Genomic DNA, 20,513 nt, shown 5'->3' with positions numbered 1-20,513 from the left:
TATTGTGTTTAACCTGAAACAGACCTCGGGAAGTATGATGGATTATATTGATATGTTATCATCTTGGTCAATCCTCAATGCTGGAGCGCTTGGACTTTGGACTAACAAATGATCCATGGCAACTAGTACACAAGAAGAAAAAGGTTGTTTTATGGGTCTGCCAGCAACACGAAGGTGAGTAGTATGTTCTTTAAGTTAACTCCTTTTAAACCTTGCAAAACACTGTACACGTTCTTCCATAACACAAATGCAGTGGTTTATTGACTAAGAAATGGTGTCAGGTCTAAATGAAAACCTCAGCTAGGAGGCAGAAAAATTAGGCTAGTTTTCCAGTGAGGCACTGATGAGATCGAATATGACATTCCTTACCCAAAGGCAAATCAGTCTGATGTTGAGCACAAATATGGACCACTCGATGGACCAAGCGATGCAAGATGTCGACTTCCAATGTCATCTTATGCCGACATTAAAAAAAAAATCCTTTCACACACGAAGCCGCAGAGAGCACAGTTCAGTCCATGGCCAACAAAAAAGTAGTCCAGAAAGGATGCGAGGGATTGGAGTAGATGCAAGAAGAAGTGAGGGAGTCAACGCAAGAGCCAAAAAATGGAAGCACAGGCATCAGAATTTTTTGAAAACGAGACAAGCATAGGAAGGGGACCATAGGAATGGACTGAATGGCGCTCATTGTGCAGGCACGTGTGTTAATGCTGGTACGCAGAAATCTTCAACCCTATCTTTTCGCTTTCACTTATGCTTATAAGTTAAAATTTGAATTTTCGATGTTAAATTTAGAGTTGATTTTGAGGTTTTTTTATTGAAGTTTATTTTTCAACCCTGGTTTTTAGATCGTTAAGAATATATATATAAAATTTTTATTAAAAAACATTTTTTAGTTATAAATATGCTGTTTGTCATCCCCTTTAGTTTGATCAGTATCAGGACCCTGAGATTGCGCAACTAGCTGGTACGAGCTTTAATTTTTTTGTTTGAGATCAAGCTGTTTTCCCCCTTCCCTTCCACATGCAGTATTTTGATTTTCTTTAAACAATTTTGATTTGAAACATGGTGCATTGGTGCATGTGATAATATTAATGCATTAGGTATGTCTAAAAGATTTCCAGGTTCATCAGGTTCCATGCACAGATGTTCTATTAATTAATTGTCAGATTAAATGGCGTGATGCCAATGCTACAACGAAAGCTTTCTCTGGAGAACAATGTGAAAATGGACACCACTACGCATGTTGCGAGTAAAAACAATGTTCAATCGTGCTAAAAATGATTATCCAGTCCACTTCCCATCCTTTTCGGTGCCTTTTCCAGAGATTGTGCTCACCTTCTCAGGATCTTGCATTGCCGATTGGATTATTGGAAGAAGAGTGTGAAAAGAGAGCAGAAAACTGTGGCTGGGCTTTGCACTGTTGCACACAAAGCGTGTTGAAAAATGGACACCCTCGGCCACCAAAATAATGGGGGCACGGCAAACGATGATTATTAAACAATACTGTCACACTGATTAGTGCCTTAACTATATTTTATCATGTCACGTAGGTGCGTAATCATCGGCACTAAAATGTTTGGTGCTGGCCGGCCACATTGTTTCCATGTTTGCTTGTCATTGAGCACAATCGGCGCACTAAATCGGTTGATCTGTGGTCTGAAAGTGATGGAATAGAATACACGTACGATGGCCTCTGCCAGATCGAATGTCTTCTCGTATTTCCTGCAGCCTGCCGCTTGTCGCTTTTATTGTTTGCCACTAAAGAATTTTTTGTCTATATATGCCATATATAGACTACATTTGTATAATGAGCATAACAATCAGCTTGTCACACATTTGCTAATGCTAGGCTCAACAATCCACTCTCGGCTGACAAGGTACTCGTCTCCTGTGCTTTCAAAAACATCTGAGTTTTCAACATGACAAGGTATATGCGGTACCGTGATATCTACATATCTTATTTGTTGTACCAAGTATATATATTTTGTTAGTAAGGCTGGCATGATCTCCCACCAAAAAAGGAAAAAAATGTGTGCAATATATTGAAAGCGAATTAAACACAATATATCTGAATTACTTCAATTACTTTCCCCTTATGGACATCTATTGAAAAACAGGAAGGGATTATTTGCAGTATGGTTTCAAACTATTTGTTTTTAATTCTAATTTTCTAGCTATGAGAAAATTAAATATAACTCTAGATTTATTAATGGTATTAATTGTAAATTTATGACACAGAAGGAAACATTGATCATTTCCTTACGGCATGCACAATGACGATTATTAGCTGACTCTCTCTATTGCCACATGAGTAAATATGATGACATGGAGGAAGGAGAAATAGGGAAAGATAAAAATAGTTGTTATGTATGACCACGACAGAGTCATCGTACTCTTATCATTTATTTAAGAAATTTTTATCACATGGGGTAGAATAAAATGAAAGAATAGTAATAAAAAACATTCTAATGTATTAACAAAGAAACTATACTCTGACTATATCTTTATAGATACACTTATAAAATAAGTTAGTGTTGCTGACGTGGATGAAGAAAGAATCAATATTAGACTCTACCTTTGAACATGCTCTTAATTTTTTAAGAAAATAAAGGCTTAACTGAGACACAAATTTAACGTGGAAACTCTTATGGGAAAAAATCACGGGCCAGCCGGTAATAGCCATTATGAGGTGATGATTACAATAGCAGGGAAATACAATGGGCCATCACACCTTTCTCGTGGAGCTTATAAGAGAGATATATAAGAGAAAATCCAAGAGTCCTAATAGAAAAAGACTCAAAGCCTTATTAGGAAAATCTACGAGTCTCAAAAGAAAATACTAGGATTCATCTTAGAAAACTAGAAATATAATCCAAATACATTGTATATGATAAATCGGATCATATCTCTCATATTTTTACAATAGAGAACGATTGTATACCTTCGAATGATAATAGGTACGAGGAATGCTACTCCTTGGATAGGCATACAGTGAGCGGTTAAAATATTTGGTGTGACATAAATAGTTTGTGTTCGGCAGCCCTCCTAGTTAACTTATTTTCTTCGTTTTTCGCGCGCACGTTTTTCGAACTGTTAAACGGTGTATTTTTTGCAAAAGTTTTCTATAGGAAAGTTATTTTAAAAAATCATATTAATCTATTTTATATTTTTTAATAATTAATAATTAATTAATCATGTACTAATCTATTACTATATATTACTTTTTTAACTACTGATTTATATTTGAATTTGAAGTTACTTAATTTCATTAAATTTTGGACGTTGCGTATAAAACACGTCCAATACAAAACATTCTTTCCTTTTATTTGTTCATTTACATACCTGCCATATTACATTATATCCTATGTGATAACTTATTTAATTCTATGAAAACCAATATAGTCATTACACCGTGAATGCCCTAATGCTATGCCCGATTTTCTTAAAACACAAGATAAATTATGATAGACCATTAGAAATTACAAATCATCATAGAGATTTAGAGTGACTCAAAATATTGTGGTGTCGCTAGATGTGAACCTCCTGTGACAGCATTTAAGAGTCTCGGCAACGGTGGCATATCGAGTTCAAGCAGACCCTCAAGGTACTGTACCACTTCACCCATGGTTGGTCGATCAAATTCATGATCTTGAATGCACCAGCATGCAATTTTACAAGCCCTTTCAACCTCCACGAGGTTGATGCCACCTTTTAAATTGGCATCCACAAGACTTTCAATATCACCATTGAGAAGGTTGCGTGCAGCGTGCAAGGGAAAAAAGAACGAACAATCACTATCCCTGAAATTTTGATGACTTGAGTTCCTCCTTCCTAATATGATTTCAAACAAAACCATCCCGTAGCTATAAACATCTACTTTAGATGTAACAACTGTTCCACTAATCCATTCAGGAGCTAGATACCCAATAGTTCCTCTCATTGTAGTCATAGCATGGCTAAATTCTCTCTCCAAAATCTTTGCCATTCCAAAATCTGCAATTTTAGACACATAGGATGCATCTAGAAGTATATTCTCTGGCTTGATATCACAATGAATGATGCAATCCCGACAACTATTATGCAAGTAAGCAAGGCCTCTAGCAATTCCAATAGCTATTTGATACCTGATAGTCCAATCCAACACTATACCATTACCCTCTAGCAAACAAACATCAAGGGAGTTATTTGGCATGTATTCATACACAAGTAACCTATTATCACCTTCGCAACATAACCCAATCAATTTAACTAAGTTAATATGCTGGATGATTCCAACTGAATTCACTTCAGCCCTGAATTGCTTCTCTCCTTGACGGGCACCATCCAGCCTTTTCACTGCTATGGTAGAGTCACTTAGGTAACCCTTAAATACAGAACCAAAACTTCCACCCCCTAACTTCTCTGAAAAGTTTCTGGTGGCCCGTTGCAAATCAGTATATCGAAATGCCTTGATTCCAATGCCACCCTCATGCCTTTGCAGTGTGTAAGTAAACCATTTCTCTTTTATCCTCAAAGCTATCAGTAGAAGGATCATCAAAAACAAAGCACCACCGGTGCTTGCACCTATGGCAACACCAATTAATTTTCCACTCTTCTTCGTGTCTGAACTTTCTAACTCTTTTGCAGCAAGGCGAATGTAAAGAACTTCCCCATTTCCACCAGAAGAATCATCAGATAATTGCTTTACATTGTACAGCTCATCATGCCAAACAAAGCAGCCACCTTTCCCATAGGAATATGCAATACAAGAGCACTTGTTCAAGCACACCTGCGAGCATTCATCTTCACTGGTTGCAACCTGCACATTTTCAGCATTGTGAGGCAACCTAACGCTTTTCACAGGGTAGAACTTATCTGTGAGGCCTGTCATGCCCTTGCTGTTATCGCAACTTAACAGAGTATTCCTCGTGCACCCACCTGTTCGATCGTCAAGCTCCCAATCCTTTGGCGATCTTATATGGAAGCCCTTCATGCAATCGCAGAATGGGTCCTTGCTGTCGTCGCAAATTGTGAATGGCCCACATATTGCATACACGTCACAGTAAAGTACCGGCTGCCTGTAATGGATTAGCCAGTCTTGTGACCCTTCCAACCACATGCCTGCAAAACCTCTCCCAAAGACATCTATTCCAGTGTGCACGATCGCCGTGTCATCATGCAGGGTGTATGTGAAGTAAGCCTCTTTGTCGCTGTGAACAAATGTGAAATTTGGCATGACAACTCCGATCATCTCCGGCGCTAAGCCGAAGTATCGTCCGTTCCAATCCCCGCTGGACCTATATGGCACAGTTGAGTTCCATAGCAGATAACCATCCCCACTGAGCCTCAGCTCCAACGAGTATATACCGGGAGCCTGATCAATCGAATTTTTCCTAGAAACAAGACGCCGGTTCAGGCTGGTGACCTTGTCCCAGCCAATCTTCGCACCGGCGAAAAGTGTATCTGTTGGGTAGTCGAAGCTCTGCCAGAAGATTTCGGACGAGTTTGAGGAGCTTTTCAGGACAAGGTTGCCACTATTCAGTAGTACGGCAACGGTGTCATTGGTTGTGACGTTGGCATGGGTGGACCATACGATGGACTTGGTGGCATGATCCAGGATGACCAGGTTCCCGTCACCGGAGATCGCGAGCTCCGGTGAAGTGGGGTCCACCACCGGGTTATCGCCGTTGGCGGTCCATAGTGGGGTTAGCTTGGGGACCTTGTTGAACCATATGCCAAGGTACGAGTTGTGGTTTGTGTCGGATGAGGGCTTGAAGAAGCCGAGGGCGAACTTTCTGTTATTGGAAACAAGCCTGTCGCCGCCGACGAGTGCATGGCCAGGTGACAAGGCGTCGGCGATGGTGGAGCTCGCCGGAGTGTACAAGGAGAGGAGCAGCAGGAGGCCGAGAAGAAGGACATGATGAAGGAGAGGCATGAGGAAGCACATGATGAACAAGGGAAAAAGCGTGGTGGAGATCGAAGAACTGGAGGAGGAACGGGATTGAAGCACAGTTGATGTTTAGAATTGAAATCAGGCAAGCGATTAACGCAGTTCACAGAATGGCGTGTTGTGTGGGCGCGCGCACATCTCGATCACTCCGTGTTAATTTTTTTTCGAGGAAGGCGGCAGGAGGATCACTCCGTGTTAATTGATGATAAGTGTGTTTAGCCTGAAATAGTCCTCGAGAAGTATGATAAGTTATCTGGAATAATCTTCTCATCTTGGTCAAACCTCAACGCTGGAGCGTTTGGACTCAGAAATTATCCCTGCCAACTATTCAAGACAGAGAGTGAGGTTATTTTATGCCTTCGCCATCAACATGCAGGCCCCATCTTTTTGATTATATATGGCTATGTTTATAAGCTAAAAAAAATCTAAATTTTAAAACTTAAATTTAGAATTGATTTAAGTTTTTTAATTATAGTTTATTTTCTAGTCTTTGTTTTTATATAGTTAAGAATACGTACTAAAAAATCTATCCATAAATTATTTTTTAATCGTTAATAAGCGGTTTCACTTATACTTCTAAACAGGCAAAAGATGTAAGTGCGGGGTTATTTCTTGATACCAATGCAGTGGACTCTACTTATTTCATTTTCTTGACCAAGAATCCTTATTGTTTTTCTACTTATAAGCATAAGCGTAACAGCATATTAATGATTAAAAATTAATTTGTAGCTAAAATTTTTATCCACATGTTCTTAGTGACCTAAAAGTAATTGTTAAAAAATAATTATGAAAAAACCCTTTAAAATCAATTCTAAATTTTAAGTTTTAAAATTTAAATTCTATCTTATAAGCATTGATGGTGGCAAGTCCAAATGAAAACCTCAGATAGGAGACAGAAAATTTAGGAGCGTACTCGTTGTTTCCAGTGGGCACGGATGATATCCGACGTTGAACACAAATTTGGACCACAGGATTGATCATGACCAACGATGTAAGATATCAACTTCAAATGACCTCTTTGCCGATATCAGAAAACACTGGTCATCGATTTGCTTCTAACATGTATAAGCGAAACCGTCTATTAACAATTAAAAGATAACTCGTCGTATATGTAAGACTTTGTATACATGTTTTTAGCAATAAAAAAAATAAAAGATTGAAAACATAAATTATAACAAAAATATCTTAAAATCCACTTTAAATTTAAATTTTAGTTTATAAGTGTAAACATAATTATAAGCATAACCAAGAAGACCTGGCAGCCCTGGAAGTAGTAGCAGGATAGGAGATTGCGCTCTGACATTAGCATGTTTGCTCAGAAAAGGGTGTGAAAGAGAACATAACCGTGGTGGCCTTGCACAGAAGTAATTTTAGCAGTTCACGAGGAGAAGGTATCAGGAGATATCATTTTTTCTATGTAAATTTTAGTATCTTCTAGTACCTTAGGTACCAAGAGGTACCAAATTTTACACTGAGCTTTTTTACCATCTTTGAAAAATATCTCAAGTTACCAAGAATTTTAGTACAAATTTTTGGTACCTCAAAGGTACCGTAATTTTTGAGTTTTTTCACCATCCTTGAAAAAGTATCTCAAGTTATCACTTTTTAATGTAAAAATTATAGTGTCTTGAGGTATCAAAAATTTATAATGAAATTCTTAGTACCTTGAGGTACTTTTCAAGGATGATAAAAAAACCCCACACTTTTTACACTAAAAATGATAGTATCTTAAGGTATTTTTTCAAGAATGGTAAAAAAACTCAAAATTTTAGTAACTATTAGTAACTACTCAAGTCCTGCAAAATTGCTCACGTTGAAAACTGATCAGCTGGACTGCCGGACTCCGGAACTAACGGAGACAAAAAAAAAAAGAAAAAAGAAAAAAAAAGATTAACACATATTGACTAAGGGGCTTAACTATATTATCATGTCAAACCGTTGCGTGATCGTACTTGAAGGATTGACACTGAACACCAAATTTCCTTGATCTCCATATATGTTTAGCTGAGTGCTTGCCATTGTGCTCAGCATGTCATTATAAATATAAGTACTATTTCACACGCTTTGAAATTTCTCCGTGAATACACAATGGTTGAACTGATAGAGTGCACGTATGATGACCTTTGGCAGATTGAAAGGTTACTGATTTTCCTTTTTTTTCTTTCATTACGCAGAAGACGCACAAAGAGCCCCCCCCCCCCCCCAAACAAAATATTTATCTATTTTTGTTCCATACATAAGTTAAAATTTAGCGAGATTATGATAGTGTTGATGAATAATACGGTGCATTTGAAGGACACAGGGATCAACTGACATGAGTATGCAAACGAATTTATCGAGAGGGCAAGAGAGACAAGATTTTTATACATGTTTAGACCTTTGAGGTGGCTAACAGCATTATGTCGTGTTCGACAGGAGACCAGCGTTCGCCCTATATCAATCTCTCATGAGAATAAATCATGAAAAGAAAAACCATAATTTAGTCTGCAACTGCATTGACAAATCTTGAGCATAGATGTTGGTGGCTAGGTGTTGTTGAACTTCTCCAATATTAACTCAATGAGACTGGAGATGGTTTGTATTGTCTTGGCTACGAAGGCCGCCCACTTCACTTCTTGGAGGACCACCTGTATTTACACCTTAAATGTTTCCTTGTCCTGATGAAACTAGGAATACAAATATAGGTACTGTCTGAATAGTCTTGGTACAAACAAAATTCTATATTTGTTTCAAAGTAGTATTTGATTGAAACTTTATCCATATGTATGGGTTTCCGGACCTAGTATGTAGTACACATGCTAAGGTGGTGTTTAGTTGCCAAAATTTTTTGATAAAAACATCACATCGAACGTTTGATCGGATATCGGAAATGGTTTTTTGGATACGAATGAAAAAACAAATTTCAAATTCTGGCTGGAAACCGCGAGACGAATTTTTTAAGCCTAACTAATCCATCATTAGCACATGTTGGTTACTGTAGCACTTATGGCTAATCATGTCCTAATTAGACTTAAAAGATTCGTCTCAAGATTTCTTCCACAACTGTGCAATTAGTTTTTTGATTCATTTATGTTTAATGCTCTATTTAAATGTCCAAAAGTTCGATGTGATGTTTTTGGGAAAAAAAATTGAGAACTAAACAAGGCCTAAACTAGATACTTGTAATGGGGCATCTTATATCTGTTAGACTGATAAATAGATATATCACAAATTACTTCTCTACATTATTTTACAACTTTAGTTACTGTTTACATAGGTTGAAAGCACCTAAAACTAGTTTGAACATTCAAATTTGAAAGTTCAAGCTCACTGTCATAAAAAAACTGAAAATATTTTTGAGCTTTGATAACGATGTCATATTTCTACAAAATTGCAACTAAAAACACACTTTCTATAAAAACAACAAAAGAAGAATGTTATTTGGGAGCAAAGTGAACCATTTTATAGTTTAGGGTAAAATGAGAAAAAAAACTAGTTTAGGTTTAAGTGATCCAATAAAATAATTCACGCGAGTAAAGTGTTTTTTTTAATTTAAACATGGAAACTACCACAAATTCCTAGTCTTGTTAAATTTTATATAGAAGCATGCTCATGTAAATATAATTAGCAATTTTACAGTACCTGAGTAGGTATCAGGAGGTATTTTTGGCACCTCCTGGTACCTTGAGAAGGGCTGTAAATTAAATTGCTCAAATATAATACGTGTTTGCATTCAAATGGTGGGTTTTTGCACGTGTATATAAGCATATGTGTTTGTACCGTGCTTTTTTTTAAAAAAATATTTATGGACAAAAGAATAAATCATGTGCAATGATTTTGATGATATAATGACTTTGTTTTTCTTCATTTTCTATCAAAAATTTTCAAATTATTTGAATTTGGATGGTTTTTCTCGGACAAAACCGAAGCCGTCTCCCAGCCGTAGGTCCAATTATTACGATAATCACGGTAAGTGGAACCATGCTAGCAGGGGGGCAGAAGACTCAACAGGCCTGCAAAAGGAAAGAAATGGGCCGTTTCCGCGGTGGCCACTGCGGAGGGCCGTGGCTGCCTCATCGCTCGGCGTCGTGGTCGTGGACGAGACGAGGACAGTGAGCCGCCACTGCCGTCGCCGACGGAGATGACAGATTACGCCGCGGCGGGTGCAATCTCTCCGCGTGGTAAGGTTTCGCCGTCTCTATGCGTTTTGGATACTGTTCTTTCCACCGTCTCTTAGACCAGTCTCAATGTATATTTTATAGAGGTGTCATACATATTAAATAGAGGACACACTATTAAAATTACTAACTTAGCAGCATCATTAAATGAGAGAGTTTCATAAGACGAGAGAGGAATTTCATCCTCATAAAACTTTTCTAACTTGGTTACTTAGTTTACAGTCTTATTAACTATACCATAAAACTATATATTAAGACTGACCTTTGTTTGTTTGTTTGCAACTAGAGCAGGCCAAATTTCTGGCGATATATGTGAAAGAACTAGTACCAGCAGCAGGATTGTATGCAGGACAGAGACTGGACAAGACCAGCAATCCCAGTAAACGATGCAGAACTGTGGGATAGCAAACATCGATCTACCTATCCATGTGAATACAGGTGTTGAAAACTCGAAAGCAGTAAACCACTTTCTTGGAAAGCCTAGAGGGCATGCATGACCTTCCATATTCTACATTGCTACAGAGGAAGCAATGGTGCCTGCTGTTGTGATTTCATCACTGATTGAAATTTCAACATATATCGACAATTTAGCTTACATTTGCGACTGGCAATCTTATACAAAGGAAAGTTGAATATAACGCCTCTCGCTGGTTATGGAAGAATTCTGTTTAAATATAAATGATTGTGAACATACTATTATCTGGATGTAGAACAAGAGCTTCCTGCAATAGCTTGTAGTAGTCTTGGCATTGGAGGCGTGTCAGGTTCAAATAAACCCTCCAGAATTTGAACCACTTCACCCATACTAGGTCGGTCGGACTCATTATCCTGAATGCACCAACAAGCAACCTTACAAACTCTTTCAACCTCTTTTAAATTGGCGTTGCCATGTAAATTCAGATCTACCAAGCTTTCTACACCTCCATCGAGAAGCTTGTGTGTGACTTCCACCGGGAAATAAACATCCTCATCGCTGCTAGTGGAATATCCTCCACTTGAATTCCTCCTTCCTGAAACAATTTCCAACAAAACCATCCCGTAACTATAAACATCAACTTTTGGTGTAACAGGCACTCCGCTAATCCATTCGGGTGCAAGATATCCTACGGTTCCTCTCATTGTCGTCAAAACTCGACTAAAATCTCTTCCTAGAAACTTTGCCATTCCAAAGTCCGCAATCTTGGGAGCGAATGATTCAGTGAGAAGTATGTTTTGAGGTTTAACATCACAGTGTATAATGCAGTCCCGACAGCTCTCGTGCAAATAAGATAGCCCTCTAGCAACTCCAAGAGCTATTTGATACCTAGTGTCCCAATTCAAAATTTTATCTGTTGAGAATAGATGAAGATCAAGGGAACGGTTGGGCATATGTTCATAAACAAGTAGCTTGCTATCATTGTCACAGCAGAAGCCAATTAGTTTTACTAAGTTTATATGTTGGATTAGTCCAATCGAGCTCACTTCTGCTCTGAATTGTTTTTCTCCTTGATGTGCACCAGCAAGCCTTTTCACTGCTATGATTCTCGAGCCATGGAGAAACCCCTTGAATACAGAACCGAACCCGCCTTCCCCCAGCTTTTCTGAGAAGTTTTTAGTCGCATGATGCAGATCGATAAATCTAAACGCGACGATTCCACTCTCACCTTCAACGTTGTTTGATGTGCAACTGTACCTCTTTCTTTTGTTCCACCAAATCACCAGTGCAGTTGCCAGCATAAACAGAGCAACGAAGCATAAATCGACCCTCTTGTGTTCTTTTTCCTACTTTGCTCCTCTCTTGCAGCAAAGCGGATGTAGAGGTTCCTTCCATTAGAATCAGCCATGCCATCACACTGCTGCTGTTTTACATTGAGCAGCTCATCGTACCAGACCGAGCAGCCACCATTGCCATAGGAATACGCAGTGCAAGAGCAATTGCTTGAGCAAGTTAGGGCACACCTATCCACGCTCGTAGCAGCTTCAATGCTGTAGCCATTTTGGGGCAACCTTACACAGGCTATAGAACGGAACTTGTCAGTCAAACCTGACGTGCTTCTGCTGCTAGCACAGTCTAATGGAGTGTCTCTCACGCACCCATCTGTCCGATCATCCAATTCCCAATCCTGTGGCGACTTCACGGAGAAACCTTCCATGCACTTGCAGAACCGAAGCTCATTGTCATCACAGATCGTGAAAGGTCCACAGACAGCAGAGACATCACACTGAACTTTGGGTTGGGCGAAGGTCATTACCCAATCCTGTGAGCCCTCGAGCCAAACGAACGTCTTTGTTCTACCCGAAACGTCCAAGAAATGATGGAAAACCACCGTCTCATCTAGCAAGTTGTACGTGAAGTACCTCTCTTGATCGTTGTCGACGAACGTGAAATTCACGACAAAGGGTCCTGCCATCTCCGGAATCGAGGGGAAGTATTGGCCGTTCCACACCCCGCTCGACCAGTATGGCGTGGACGAGCTCGATGCCGTAAAGATGTACTGATTGGCACCACTTGGATCCAACTCAACACGGTATCTGCCAGGAGCTAGGTCAGCTGAATTCTTCCTGGAAACCAGATGGGTGTTCAGACCACTGATCTTGTTCCAGCCAAGCTTTGCTCCGGGGAGGAAAGTATCCGTGGGGTGGTCGAAGCTCTGCCACAGCACGTCGGACGGGTCCGAGGAGCTCCGTAGGACGAGGTTTCCGCTGTTCCGCAGCACGGCAACGGTGTCGTTCATCGTGGTTCTTGTTTGGGCAGACCAGACGACGATGGATCCGTTAGATCGGTCTACGACGACGAGCCCGCCATCGCCGGAGATTGCGAGCTCTGAATTGCTGGGGTCCCTGACCGGGCTATCGCCGTTTGCCACCCATACCGGAGTTAACTTGGGGATTCTGTTGTACCATATGCCTAAGTACCAGCTTGTTGAGGTGTCGTGAGAGGAGGACTTACTGCTGCCGGTCTGGAGGAAGAAGCCGAGCGCGAACTTGCCATTGCTGGAGACGAGCTTGTCGTTGCCGGAAAGCGCTTGCCCGGGTGTGATGGTGGCGTCCATGGCAGCACAGCGTGCAGAGATGCGCAGCGACAGGAGTAATCCGAGAAGGGTGACGGCGAGAGGCATTCTGGATTAGTGGGAGAAGAGAGCGCGCGAACCGAGCAAGGAAATTGGGATGGAAATGGGGAACTGCACGGCTCCTTCTCCCCCTTCCTATCTCGTTGGTGAGCAGCTTCCTTGGGATGCCAATGCTCGACTCCATTGCCTGCTAAAAATGGGTAAGTTGGGTCAATGAATCTGTTCGTTTGTCACCTGTATGACCACGCAGGTACACACATGCTGCAGAACGGATGAAATACATGCTCTTCCTCATTTTAATGAATAATGATTTTGATCATTCGTTTTATTTAAAAAATTCGTGAGAATTTACAAAGATATAAATTATAACTAAAATATATTTAATAATAAATTTAATTTAATTAAAATAAAATAAATAATTATTACGTAAATCTTTTTAATATAATGAATAATCAAACGTACTTTAAAAAAATCAATAATGTCAGCATGTTAAAATATCGAGGGGATACTATTTTAGTAGTGATCAGTTTAGGAGGTGTTTAGATTGAGAAAATTTTTAGGAGAAGTGTTACATCAAATGTTTGACCGGATGTTGAAAGGGATTTGTGGACACGAATAAAAAAATGAATTTAACGGCTAGCCTGGAAACCGCGAGACGAATCTTTGAGCCTAATTAATTTGTATTAGCACATGTTAGTTACTGTAGCACTTGTAGCTAATCATGGACTAATTAGACTTAAAATATTCGTCTCAAGATTTATTCCGTAACTGTGCAATTATTTTTAGTTTATCTATATTTAATGTTTTATTTAGGTGTCCAAAAATTCGATGTAATGTTTTTGGAAAAAAAATTTGAGAACCAAACAAGACCTTAGAGTAAGGTTAATAATATAGCCAATAAGCTGGCTATAAGGTTTCTTATAGCTTTTTTTAGCCCACATATATACTAGTTAGTTATTTATCATTAATGCAGAATCCACATGTCACTCTCACAGAGTTTTTTTTTTTCCTATGTCCAAGCTGGTCATTAATGCAGAATCCATATGTCACTCTCACAGAGTTTTTTTTGGTTCCTATGTCCAAGCTGGCTACAAGCTAACAGACTGCTTACACTTTTTTCTCTCTGTATAAACGTATAGTCAGCTTATGCCACGCTCTCTTATAACTACTAACCGCTGCACCATTTTCTTTTCCGAGATCGCTTTCTCGTCCTGTCAGGCTCCTGCCATGGTGATTTGACATGTGATGCGTATTTTTAAAAATGAGAATGCTTGATCGGCCATGGAAACCGACTAGGCCATATGCCGTTTAGTGCTCTAATCATGAGAGTAATCAAGGTTGGTACTGACCGTCTCACGCTATGAGCTGGGCTTCTTATCTAGTTTTGTTGAACCGTGGGTCGTTGGTGCTAGTTTGGTAAAGCAGCTTTACATATTATCAGATCAGATTTGCGAGTTTTGCATCATGCTACGAAAATGCAACTTATACATATTATCAGACCAGATTTGAGAATTTTACATGCTACGGAAATCTTATAAATTTATACATATATAATATATTAGCATATTATTTTTTACAATGCTATTTATTTTAGTGTATGAAATTTCAAGCTAAGGGTAAAAGAAACATTTTTCACTATAAAGAATGTGATTAGCCATGTGGCATATCATGTGAATCTAAGTATGATTTTAAACCAAAATAAATAAGTTGAGGACATATATGGAAAAAATGAAAGCTCACGGGCTAAATTGAGCCTTTGATAGAACTTATTGGATGAGATTGGGTATTCACCACAGAAATAATATGAACTAAGCACCCTAAGTTTTTAATAATGAGCATAGATAGGGCAGGACGAAAATATGAGCAGATACAGTAGAGGTGAAAAATAGTCCTGCTTAGAGGGGAAAAGATAAGAAAGATCATGTTTCTTCGACAAGAGATCACCCAGAGCGGTGGGCTTGTGCGCTTTGTTGAAGTAGGCGGGTCGGAACTGGCGTTTACGCGCGTGGTACCTATCGTTGGTCCACCGTTGTCCACACCACCACGTGGGCCTACCGTTGAGCGTGCGACTGCATTAAAGGTCTGCGTTTTTTCAGGGACACGGGTCGACAGCCTCGAACGGCCGCGCCGCGCGCCTCGCCACGTGAGGCTGCAGACGCAGGGCTGCGCGGCACGACGGGGAAGCGCGATTGCACGAGTGTAAATGAAGTTGATGAGATTAGGTTGGCCGCAGCCCCGGACCAGACAGGGCCGAGGCGTGCGAACCTCCGCTACGTACGCGCGGGGCGGGGCGGGGCGGACGGCGGCGAGCAGTCACCGGCGGAGATGAGGATGTTGGCAGATGCGCGATGGCAGCATCTCCTCTCCTTGTAGTTCCTTCCACGACTCGCTCGGGGATTTTTTTTATTTGGAACAATTTCGTTCCTGTTTCGATTTTAAGTTTAATATTGATTTTATCCTTTATTTTTAGGGTTTTCGTTTTTACCCCTCTTTTTTAACCGAATAAACTGTTTGTCTCTATTTTGGATGGAAGTTATGTTGATCGTTAGTTGATCAATATATTTAATATAAAAAATAAAAGATTTACTTCCTGAAATAATTAATGATGAAATTACCATGCTTAAAAATTACATAGTTTTGAAACTCTGTCAAATATTTTAAAAAATTATAAGGTTTTAAACATATCATTTGAATTAATAATATATTGCTTTTGTATATTTCTATGATTTATAACGGAGGATAACAACACAAATGACTAAAAAAACAGATCAAAATAATATTCTCGTGCATGGGTAAAATAGTCATTTAACATGTCATTTAACACCGTTAGTCCTTCCATTCAAATGAGGGCAACCAATTCATTCAATTAAAAAAGTAAGGATAAAAACGAAACTCTATAAAAAAAAGAGCAAAATCAGTATTAGAATATGAAACAGGGGCAGAAACGAAATTGCATCGCTCTGAAACAACGGAGGGTAGCCCGCTCGCCAAACGCGGGTGGGATTTGTGGGATGCGCCGTTCCCGCCCTCCGCGCATCATTTGATTGGAAACTTTCGCCATCTCGTGCCGCCAATGGTGTTCGTTGAAAACACAAAAGATAGATTTGGATAAATTAGTTTAATTTTTTTGTTCTAGTTTGTGTGCCAAAGATTCGCTCCAGGGATATAATGCTAATATGCTACATTTAGGGTTCATCGTTCGCTGAACAAGTGGATAGTTAGATCGACAGTGCTGTCCAGGTGCTGGGCAGCTGGGCTGAGTCAGATTCTTACTGGAAACAATGCGCCAGTGCATACCACTGAGTTTGTTCTGGCCAATCTTTGTACCAGGGAATTAAGTACTTGCCAGGTGCTCAAAGCAGAGCCACAGATGATTTCGATTTCTGCAGTGAATGGAATGCATTTGTGCTAGTTGGTTTCCATATTCTTTTAGTTACTGACTGTTACCATCTCAGGTGAGGTGGTTTCTTGTTGTTGGTACAAGAACCTCCGTTTTTAAGCTTTGCATATATTTCATGCAGCGTGCTATTACATGTTGCATGAAGAAAGATACCAGTTTATGTGTTTGCAGAGAATCTAATATTCTAAAATGTTTTCAGGGTTCAGACTTCATGTAACTATAAACTACTTAATGGAGCCTCCCAGGTTTAAACATCGAACCTATCTTCATGTAATGTGTCAACCTCTTGTGAAGTTTGGTCCAGGCACACAACAACAACCTGTGAAGCTTCTTGCAGTTACCCTGCTTGTTATGAAGCTTGGTCCAGGTATCCTTCAACTATCTGCTCATATGGAAAAGGTGCAGTTAGGCCTTCTGGCAGTTACAATGATGACAAGTTCTCGAATTAAGATGCTATGCAAAATTTCTGTTCACTTTGAGTATGGGTCATATGCTTTTAGGGATCTTTTATCATCCTTAAAAGGTACCACAAGATACCAAGAATTTTAGTACAAATTTTTGATACCTTAAGATACTACACTTTTTACACTAAAAAAATAAAAAGTGTGGTAACTTGAGGTGATATTTTTTCAAGGATGGTAAAAAAGCTCATACTTTTATGATATTATACGAAATGATGTAGTGGGTGGCAACACATCATATTCTTATCATGTTTCTCATCCGCATATGTTTCAGGAGTATGATAAGTTCTCAAATTAAATGTTTGTATAAGCAAAGAAAAAAAAAATCTGCTCACTCTGAGTATGGGTTTCCTGCAATAGCCTGAAGTAGTCGTGGCACTGGGGGTATGCCAACTTCAAGAAAACCTTCAAGATATTGAACAACTTCACTCATTGTTGGTCGATCAAGCTCATTATCTTGAATGCACCAGCATGCAACCCTGAAAGCTCTTTCTACCTGCTCCCAATGAACATCGCCATGTAAATTTTGGTCCACCAAACTCCCAGCATCACCATTCAGCAGCTTATGTGCAACTAACACAGGGAAATATTCATAGTCATCACGAGTTGCAAATTCTTTGCTTGAGTTCCTCCTTCCTGAGATGATCTCCAGCAAAACCATTCCATAGCTGTAGACATCAACTTTTGACGTAATAACTGTACCACTAATCCATTCAGGGGCAAGATAACCTATAGTCCCTCTCACTGTAGTGAGAACTTGACTAAACTCCCTTTCCAGAAACTTCGCCATCCCAAAATCTGTAATTTTTGGAACAAATGATGAATCAAGAAGTATATTTTCTGGTTTAATGTCACAATGTATAATGCAATCACGGCAACTGTCATGAAGGTAGGCTAGTCCTCTAGCAACCCCAAGAGCAATTTGATACCTTGTGCTCCACTTCAAGGATGTAGTATTACTATGAAATAAATGAGTATCGAGAGAGAGATTTGGCATGTGTTCATAAACAAGCAATCTTCTATCACTTTCACAACAGAAGCCAATTAGTTTAACTAAATTGATGTGTTGGATGATTCCAATTGATCTCACTTCAGCTCTGAATTGCTTCTCTCCTTGGCGAGCACCATCAAGCCTTTTAACTGCTATGATATTAGATTCAGTAAGAAACCCTTTGAACACTGAGCCAAAACCACCTGCACCTAGTTTATCTGAAAAGTTGTTTGTTGCATGTTGCAGATCAGCATATCTAAATGCAATAATACCACTACCATCATGAAACTTCTTTACTCTGTGACCAGATAGCCAACTCTTGTTCCTTCGAATCATCAGTATCAAGAAGACTGTCAATAAAGCAAAGGAAGCGACACTTGCACCAATGACAACACCAATAGTTATTGGTCGTCTGTTGCTTTTTATACCTTGCACCTCTTTGGCAGCAAGGCGAAGGTAAATTGTTGCTCCATCAGTATTATCATCACAAGGTAGCTGCTTCACATTAATCAATTCGTCATTCCAAACAAAACATCCATTATTACCGTAGTAATATGCTGTGCAAGTGCAGTTGCTTAGGCAAACTTGTGCACATACACCTGAACTTGTAGCATCTTCTATGTTGTGGCCATTATTGGGTAATCCAACACATGGCATAGGGAGGAACCTGTCTGGCACACTTGTGTTTTTGTTGATGCCACAATCTAACGGAGTATTTCTCATACAGCCGCCAGTTCGATCACCTAGATCCCAGTCATTGGGTGATCGTATAGAGAAACCTTTCATACAGCTGCAGACAGGAAGCTTGTTTTCTTCGCAGATTGTGAAAGCTCCACAAATGCCATATACATCACACTGCTTTGGGTTTGTGTAGGTTGGTACCCAATCTTGTGCCTGCTCCACCCACAAGAATATCTTTGCTTGACCAGAGATGTCCAGCGTAAAACGCATGATTGTTGTGTTATGTAGTAAGGTATATGTGAAGTACTCTTCTTCATCATTGCTGACAAAAGTAAAATCAATTAACCGTTTACCTGTCATCTCTGGTATGGAACCAAAGTAATGGCCATTCCATTCTCCACTAGACCAGTATGATATGGAGCTGTGAGCTGAAAGGATGAACCTGGCAGAACCATTGTTGTCAATTAACTCATAACTATACATGCCAGAAGCTGGATCCACGGAGTTTTTCCTGGAAACAAGACGCCGGTTTAGGCCAGTGACCTTGTTCCAGCCTAGCTTTGCTCCGGCGAGATGGGTGTTTGTTGGGTAGTCGAAGCTTTGCCAGAAGACAAGTGAAGAGTTTGTGTTCTGTAGGACAAGGTTGCCATCATCTGATAGCTTGGCCATTGTCGTGTTGGCTGTGATGTTAGCCTGGGTAGACCATATGATGGACTTGGTGGCCTGATCTAAGATGACTAGGTTTCCGTCACCATAGACTGTGGCCTCCGGCGAAGTGGCGCTAGTGACAGGCTTATCTCCATTGGCAACCCATACTGGAGTGTGCTTTGATACTTGGTTGAACCATATGCCCAGGTACCAGTTGGAAGCATTGTGGGAGGACTCGCTGCTGGTTTTGAAGAAGCCAAGTGCAAACTTGCCATTGCTGGAGACAAGCATGTCGTTGCCGGTGAGTGCCTTCCCAGCTGAGACGGTGTCCGTTTCCGTCGCCTTGCAGGATGCTGGAAAGTGGAGAGTGAAGACCAAAGGGACTAGCACAATGATGGGGAGAGACATGGTGAAACAGAATGGTTAGCACAGCTGCAATGGTAACTTGGGTCAGGTTAGATGAGAGAGGATGCAACTGCTACTTCAGCGTGTGGATACGAGAAAACACACTAGTGGATACGAGAAAGCTTGCATGGTCGTTGGGACTTGGCAGGTGCAAACATATTTGAAGGCAGAAGCTAGAAAGATGGAGTCATTGGCCTGACCTAGCATATACGGCATTAAAAAAAGTACATCATGACAGAGACATATGCGCGACTCTTAGGGCCAAGTGACCAATTAATCGGCTGGTTAATTAAAGAATCCGAAAGTACAGCTGATTTTTTTTTTTTGTCAGTGATCATCGACTGGGTTGAAATGGTACCTTAACATTGGCATAAATAACATCTGAAATCTTGCAACTTGTACCTGCTAGTGACGGATGATCCAAATTTGGGCTCAACATCTGCATCGGCCGGCGAATTAAAGAATGCGAAAGTACGGGTGATTTCTGTCAATGATCTACTGGGTTGAATTTGGATCCAGTCATGGGTAAAATGACATTTTGACAGCGGCACAAATGACATCTGATAGCTCTCAACTTGTACGTAGTGACGAATGATCCAAATTTGTGCTCAACATCTGTTTGTTTTCAACTTTGAAAACTAAATCGGGTCACGTCTTCCTGGACTTCTGTATTATTTGAGATGTTTTTAATGTCTTATCATTGCGATGTTTTGGACTGTGGAGCTAAGAGATAACCTGGTCAAACAGCTCGGCACAAAGTTGGCGTCCAGTGCAATGATCTTCAGAGA

The 20,513-nt window shown here is 40.0% G+C and overlaps 2 protein-coding genes and 1 pseudogene across 2 annotated transcripts; all 3 read right to left on the bottom strand.

Annotated features, from left to right (window-relative positions):
* Positions 1-3,502: 3,502 nt before the first annotated feature.
* Positions 3,503-5,917, bottom strand: LOC102713269 (G-type lectin S-receptor-like serine/threonine-protein kinase At2g19130). The gene is made up of 2 exons (XM_040523191.1): positions 3,820-5,917; positions 3,503-3,711 (listed from the first exon to the last, which is right to left on the bottom strand). The coding sequence occupies exons 1-2, from the start codon at positions 5,915-5,917 to the stop codon at positions 3,503-3,505; spliced, it is 2,307 nt and encodes a 768-aa protein (XP_040379125.1).
* Positions 5,918-10,478: 4,561 nt separating this feature from the next.
* On the bottom strand, positions 10,479-13,187 carry LOC102712990 (annotated as a pseudogene).
* A 3,581-nt stretch (positions 13,188-16,768) lies between these two features.
* LOC102707391 (G-type lectin S-receptor-like serine/threonine-protein kinase At2g19130) lies at positions 16,769-19,734 on the bottom strand. The gene is made up of 2 exons (XM_006652217.2): positions 17,336-19,734; positions 16,769-16,921 (listed from the first exon to the last, which is right to left on the bottom strand). The coding sequence occupies exons 1-2, from the start codon at positions 19,726-19,728 to the stop codon at positions 16,918-16,920; spliced, it is 2,397 nt and encodes a 798-aa protein (XP_006652280.1). The 5' UTR covers positions 19,729-19,734; the 3' UTR covers positions 16,769-16,917.
* Positions 19,735-20,513: the final 779 nt, after the last annotated feature.

The sequence above is a fragment of the Oryza brachyantha genome, chromosome 4 (genome assembly GCF_000231095.2).
Source record: "Oryza brachyantha chromosome 4, ObraRS2, whole genome shotgun sequence".
In the NCBI taxonomy this organism is placed as follows: domain Eukaryota; kingdom Viridiplantae; phylum Streptophyta; class Magnoliopsida; order Poales; family Poaceae; genus Oryza; species Oryza brachyantha.
This window is presented reverse-complemented; position numbering and strand designations above follow the sequence as displayed.